This window comes from Rhinoderma darwinii, chromosome 8, assembly GCF_050947455.1.
Source record: "Rhinoderma darwinii isolate aRhiDar2 chromosome 8, aRhiDar2.hap1, whole genome shotgun sequence".
Lineage (NCBI taxonomy): Eukaryota > Metazoa > Chordata > Amphibia > Anura > Rhinodermatidae > Rhinoderma > Rhinoderma darwinii.
In genome coordinates, this window is record NC_134694.1 from 87,010,771 (window position 1) to 87,018,058 (window position 7,288).

A 7,288-nucleotide genomic window follows, 5' to 3' on the forward strand; every position below is an offset into this window, starting at 1 on the left:
TTTATGGGGGGAAAAAAAATATATTCTTTTTTTGGACGCCATTTAATGAATGTGTTAACTTTATTGTCCGAGTCGTTACGAACGCGGTGATACCATATATGTGTGTTCGATTTTTTTTACACTTTTGCTAAATTAAACCACTTTTCATAGGAAAAAAAGTAGTTTTATTTCTTTTTACTGTAATCTAATTTTTTCATAAACTTAAAACTGTTTTACTTTTCATTTTTTTGTCCCACTTCACTTTGCGATCTTCTGATTGCAAATATAATGCTTTGGTGTACTTAGTATACCAAAGCATTATTGCCTGTCAGTGTAAAACTATCCATCTATTGGGTTTTGAAACCATACATCCACATTCAGCAATGTTAAGGTCACAGACCCTCATATGTGGCCAGTATTATCCAAACTCTGATACTGGAAATAAAAAAAAATAATTGTGGGATTGTACAAGTTTTGGTAATTCTTTTTTTTGGAACAATTTTCAAACAGCTCCAGTGTCCCAATGCTGTCAAATACCAAAAACCCTACACAACAGCTAACATTACCCATAAGTCCAAACATGCGTCCCTTACTGCTGTCTGATGAAAGTCCCCATTCTCAAACCACTGTAAGGCCATCTGTTGCATTGATCTTTTTCCATGCCCCATATGAACGGCTTCTATGTAAATCACCGGTCTTAGACAAGAGGTCCTGAGAATACACTGGTGCATACCGTTATGCTTTGGTATGAAGTCTGCTCATGCGCTAGCCTCGGTGCAGCTGCTCAGGGCTCACTGATGAATGTCCATTTACAGAAGTTGCTAGCCAGGAGTAAGGCCCCACAAAGCAGCATTGACCCGACTGCAGCAGCTATTCAATTTGCTTGTCAATGGTCGTGTTGCAGGTAAAACTGACGTTACCTGCAAAACCGAGTGGCCTTAAGGCCGGATTCACACGAGTGCATCACGTCCGTAATGGACGGATGTATTTTGGCCGGAAGTCCCGGACCAATCACACTGCAGGGAGCCGGGCTCCTAGCATCATAGTTATGTACGAGTCCCTGCAGGACAACTGTCCTGTAATCATGTTTTCAGTACGGGACAGTAGTTCCACGGAGAGGCAGGGACTCCTAGCGTCGTACATAACTATGATGCTAGGAGCCCGGCTCCCTGCACTGTGTTCGGTCCGGGCCTTCCGGCCAAAATGCGTTCCGTCCATTACGGATATAACATGCTCATGTGAATCCAGTCTAAGGGTATATTCTTAAATGGCTAAACGCGCCAGTGCAGCTTTCAGATGTATCATGGCCGAGTCAATGCCACTCTGTGGGGCCTTACCTTAAGTGGCTTGCCAAGCACGTGATCCATACAAAGTGACAGCTCTAACTGCTTTGTTCTGATATGAAATTTGTGCAATCCTACGAGCCCTACATACTATTTGACACTCCTCAATAGGGCTGCTTTCACACATGGCATAGTCTTTTTAACATTAGGCCAATCAACAGATGTTTGTGGGTGGCAAGGCTACATCTTTTATTTTATTTATTTTTTTTAAAGTCCCTAACTTGTTTCACCTGTATAAGCCAGTTTGTCATTGGCGAGCCGTGTGCATATGTGGGGGGTGGGGGGGGGAATTATTTGGAATTTATGAAGGCAACTAAAAAAAAATATATATATATATATATATATCATTTATGGGTGTACTCCGACATTTTACAAAGGTGCAGAGCACACACTCATGATACTCTGGACAATGGCTTTATTTTTAACCACCTCCAAAAGTCTTACCTATGTAGCCTCAGCAAATTAGGGGGACCCATGGTATTTACAGGCAGAATGAGCCTACGGTCCAGCCCCAGGCAGTTGTTGCAATGAACCACACCAGGAACCTGTATAGAAAGTCTTGCTGCAGAGATGCGATCAAATATGACATACATACATGGCATGCCAGCAACGTAAACCTGCAGCGTATGCTTATCAGAACATTCTGCAGTGCAAAAACTAAGGAAATTTGTTTGCGCCGCAGACTTTCCCCATATAAATATTTTGCAAGTATGAGGGCACCCCAAAAAGGCTGTGTGTGCACGCTGAGGGGAAGGGGGCAAAGAGACCTCAACTGGCACTTGTGATATATTCAGCATTTGTCTGGTGTATGTTTAAAGATGAATAACTGAGCAATAGAGAAGTAGTGATGTATTGTGTATTACATGTAGCCAATTTTCATAGCCTCCTATAGCATACTGCTTGTCCCAATTGTCCCATCTCCACTACTGTAGGAGATGACATTCCAGTACATGCAATATGAAGGTCAACACTGTCCTGTGTAATTGTAAGTAGTGGTGGGGACACCTGAGGTTACCTTTATTGCTCTTCACATTAGGTAGGCATATAGATATTACCATAGTTAGAAAGATAAACCATGAGGTGGGCCAAAGGACCAACACCCCATTCATACATGGTTTACAAGTCAACAGCTCATTTCCTACACCAGCCCATGCTTCAGATTTTAATTCTCAGGATTATAACAAATACAATAAACTCTGCAGAGGTCCCTTGTCTTGCCATAAACACGTCAAGTCTAAGACCAGTTGAAAGGAATTTTGTCATTACATTTTAATACCATCTTTTTAACTAGGAAATATTAGAACATTTGTATGTTAACAATTACAACTTTTACATTGGTCCAATATACCATTGCATGTGACCATACAGTCAGGAACAATTTACATATGCAGGGAGGCGTAAGGCACAATAACCTACTCAAAAACTTTGTCAGATGGCAAGAATTAAAGTTTCACTTCAGTTTAATGTGTCAATAGAATTTGGAAATTACGATCTGAACATGACACCATCTTCACCACATTGAAAATATCCCGTTAGTTACCCTACCTTGTGTCACTGCACCTAAAAGTCAGAAAGCCATGTAAAAGAGCACAAACTTCTGAAACCATAACAACTGTCGAGAACAGTCTTAAAAATGTAATACTGTTTTATTTGCTTCAAAAACATTTCAGCATTCTAAACATAAAAAAACCAAAAACAGAACAATGAAATATGTAAGCGCAGTATGTGTCTGACTGAACTCTGCAAACCTTTACTCCACCCTCACTTTAGTCAGTGAAGATTATGCCTACTACTGGTTTAAAAACTATCGAACTTAAGAAAAAACAAAAATAAAATATGAAACAAACCCATACACTTCTCATGCCAGCTGAACGCCTCAACAACTAAACGGCTTAATGCTATTTCACTATATACAAAAAAAAAAAGTTATTGTTTTTGTTTTTTGTTTAAGCTGAACTGACGCCCAATGTAGTGTAAATCTTTGTGTGCATGCTTTGGGCTTAGATGGCAAAACCTCAAAAAGATATTATAAGCCAGGGACGTTCTTAAACCCCGCAGGTACCAACAGCTCCAAAAGGACAGAAATAAAAAAAAATATGCACCATAAGAACGTGTCTAGTTTACAGATTCGATATGTACAGTTTACAACCCAGGATATTTTTTTCTTTCCAATCAACAACCATTATGAAACACCTTAAATAATAAAAAAAATTAAAGGAAAAAAATAAATGCTTGAAACATTTTTAAATGCTTTGTTACACCAACAGCAAAGTGCACAGAGTGAGGAGAACACCGGAGCGCCTGTCTGGTTTAAAAAGGTTTGGAAATATGTACAACTTTGATACAGTTTCAGAATGCTCGTTTTACACACACGGCTACATAATGTAAACCCAGTTACAACTCCAAGAGCATCGCTTTGAAACTGATGTCAGAACCAAATTTTTTTTGCAATTAGACCTAATAAGGGCAGTCAAACCATCGCGAGATGGCATCCAGGAGGTGGTTCCCCTACTCTATGATATTCACATGAACAGAATTTACAACTTCATTCGTCATCGTCGTCATCATCTTCTTCCTCTTCATCCTCCTCATCGTCGTCATCATCGTCATCCTCCTCTTTTTTCCGGGCCATCTTAGGAGCACTTTTAGGGCCATCAACCTTTCCTTTGGACTTGTAATCAGCAACATCCTTGGAGAAGAATACAAGTAAAAACATTAATACGTATCTCAATATCAGTGGTTGGTGACCATCAATTCTGTTAAAAGATAGTCGTGGATTTTTTTTTTTCTATTACCTTCTCATACTTTTCCTTCAGTTTCCCTGCCTTGGCGTTGTAGGGCTGCTTCTCGCTATCACTCAGGTTATTCCACATCTCACCAAGCTTTTTTGCAATATCACCAATGGAGATACCAGGATTTGTGGACTTTATTTTAGGACGGAATTCTGAGCAAAACAAGAAGAATCCAGAACTAGGGAGAAAATAAAAACATAGGTTAACGTCACTCTCCGCTATTCCAGCATCAACTCATACGGTTTTGCGAACAGCCAAGTGAACTTACGGTGGCCTCTTTGGTGCATTAGGGTCCTTCTTCTTCTTGCCCCCCTTAACTGGTCCAAAATCTTTCATTTCTCGGTCATATCTTACTTTGTCTGCTTTCGCCAAGTCATCGAACTTTGACTTCTCTTTTGCAGACATGATCTAATAAGAATATAATTTTTTTTAAATTTTAGTTACTTAAAATATGTAGTTTTTTTTATACAGACTGATCACTTTAACAAAACTACCGTACCTTCCATCTTTCAGAACATTTCTTTGAAAACTCTGAAAAGTTAACTGGTATTTCAGGACTCTTCTTCTTGTGTTCCTCACGACATGTCTGCACAAAGTAGGCATAAGCAGACATCTTGCCTTTTGGCTTCTTAGGGTCACCTTTAGCCATGTTGATTCTGAAAGAAACCAAAATATGCAAGCACACATTAGCATTTCATTAAAAAAAAAAACACCATACAAATATATATATATATGTAATGTGAGACAAATGTCAACATTTTCTCACCGATGGTGCAATACCACCTTTATACTGTAGGGGGCACTAATGTGTATATATAGGACAACATTCAGCCAGTAACCGACAAACTGAACCAAAAACAGTGAAGAAATGCCTCAAGAATCAAAATTAAGAATTTACACCCCAAAAAAAATATTTAAGACGAAAAAAATAAATATATATATATATATATATATATATATATATATATTGATTAGGGGAGAAAAAAATAAAATAAAAATTATATACATTTCTAAGGGCATGTAAGGAGTGAAAGACATATTTAATGTCTATACAGAACCATCTAAATTTACTGGGAATTTTCTATATTTTTTTTTTAACTAGAGAAATAAAAACAAAAGTGCATTTAAAAAAAAAAATTTAAATTAAAAAATTATAATTAATAGTATTGTAAATAAAATGTATTGGAAGATAAGATTGAAGAGAAGGGGGATTTGCCCGTGTCCCGCCATCTTTTCCTTTCTCCACACTCAAGGTCATAATATGGAGATAATAAAGCAGACTATATACAATTAGGAGGTACATGGACTAGTACGAGTGTAGTACTGGCGTGTGGAGAGGGCCGGTGAAGTTAGACACAGCCCCAGTCACTGCTGCACTGGGAGGGAAAACCACGACAGGTCACCAAGACACCAATAATTCATCTTCCATTTTGTGAAATGCTTCTTCATGAAAGAAAGTGCCCCTAAAATGTCGCCCTGGAGAGTGCCCGTCGGGTATTTTATTGAGGAGAGGGGTGTAGAGGGGGTAATTCGACATTATTGCCCGCTCGGCTGGTATATAGGCTGGCTATGGAGTATATAGAGAAGACTGGCTGTTCTTCGCTATGGGCGCTCGCTCTCTCCATTCACTAAAATGGCTTCTCTCTCTATGCATAGACACAAGGCAGCCTGCAATACACACACTGCACAAGCCACTGTACAGAATACAGAGCCCGATATCTCCGCGAAATAACCTCAGATCAAGCCGAATGAGGTGACGATGGAAAGAGCGGACTCTGCTCTATCAGAACTGGGGGTCCTTATAACTGGGGGTCCCCTTCAAAGATAAACACGAGACGGTTTTCGAGGCGCCCCCCCTCCCTCCTAGCTGAGGCTTAGCGCAATCCCCTGTATAACAAAGAGCCGTGTTCAGCCATTACAGGCGGCAGCGGGAGAGGGGGGACGGCGGCGAAAAAGTACAAAAACGGACGAACTCGGGCGAAAACAACGACAAAACCTACATGACTGGAGAGGGCACAGTCTGGACAAGCGGACGGGGTAGTTTTCTGGGCAATAGATACATTTTTCTGGGAACAGGGACAGGTTAAAGAGACGGAGGGAGCGTTTCTCCCCAGTCTCCACTACTCGTGTTATTGAAGGGAACACAGGGCACAGCTGCAGAGAAGGGGGATAACTAGAGGGGGCATCTAAGAGGGCATGGGCACAACACAGACGTTTTAGAGGGTCTGTAGGGAAGCTGGTAGTGCTGGATAGAGGGGTGACCTCCCTCCCCCCTCCTCCTCCTTCCTCTCAAGACAGAGAAACAACAAGGCAGAGGATGACAGGGACAGCCATGTTAATGCAGAGAACAGTGCCATGCAGCCACCCAGCTCGGAGTGCCAGCCAGCCACCACTTATTAACCCCTCCAACACCACCACACAAAGCTAATGACTACAACTACCCCCAATGGTACAGAATACTCCATACAAATAGAACACAGGACGTGTAAACTCCTCAGAAGAACAAGATTGCACAACAAACTGTGCCCACCGGGCAAAAAACGGGCCATTGGCAAAAAGACAACATTTCTCGTTGGCAGTACAGAACACATATATAAACATTTTTTAGCAAAAAAAGAAAAATAATGCAAACTGTACAATAATACAAGGAATAGACATGCGGGCACCGGGAGGGTAATACAGACACAGAAAGGAGAGGTGACCCGGGGTTAGGGGAGGTTGGCAGTGCCACCGGTGCAGGAAGGCGGCCGCTGCTGGACGTACCTGTATTGTTCGCTCTAGTGTGATCCTCCGTGTGCACGCCGCTCACTAATGCTGCCTCACAACCTCGCGCTAGCTTACTACGAGAACGCGCTGATTGGCTGGAGCACACTCCCCCGTTTAAAACAACCTCCCAACCCGGTCATTGGGCCGGAGCCTTATGAATACTAACCACGCCCACACTTCCCATTGGACGAGATTGAATTTACGTCATTCATTCAAAAAGATTACCCGCCTGGGGGATGCAGGCGCAATAGTGGAGTAGTATGTGTGTGGTTTCATATTGGAATATGTATGGGGAGACGTCACGCTGTGTGTACACTCGGTCACATTGTATCTATACACTAGATGCGGTGTATTCATATTCACAGCACCAGCGCCACTTACAGCTGTTGTCATGCACAGTACAGTTAT

General features: G+C 41.4%; 1 protein-coding gene across 1 annotated transcript; it reads right to left on the bottom strand.

The window, feature by feature from the left end:
- Positions 1-2,566: 2,566 nt before the first annotated feature.
- HMGB3 (high mobility group box 3) lies at positions 2,567-6,986 on the bottom strand. Its single transcript, XM_075835869.1, has 5 exons — positions 6,878-6,986; positions 4,614-4,770; positions 4,383-4,522; positions 4,118-4,292; positions 2,567-4,011 (listed from the first exon to the last, which is right to left on the bottom strand). The coding sequence occupies exons 2-5, from the start codon at positions 4,761-4,763 to the stop codon at positions 3,868-3,870; spliced, it is 609 nt and encodes a 202-aa protein (XP_075691984.1). The 5' UTR covers positions 4,764-4,770; positions 6,878-6,986; the 3' UTR covers positions 2,567-3,867.
- Between the last annotated feature and the right edge of the window lie 302 nt (positions 6,987-7,288).

Coding starts and splice junctions, on each gene's coding strand:
- HMGB3 (XM_075835869.1), bottom strand. CDS start 4,763: ATGGCTAAAGGTGACCCTAAGAAGCCAAAAGGCAAGATGTCTGCTTAT. Junction 4,523..4,613: donor AATGTTCTGAAAGATGGAAG/GTACGGTAGTTT, acceptor TATTCTTATTAG/ATCATGTCTGCAAAAGAGAA. Junction 4,293..4,382: donor AATGCACCAAAGAGGCCACC/GTAAGTTCACTT, acceptor TTTTCTCCCTAG/TTCTGGATTCTTCTTGTTTT.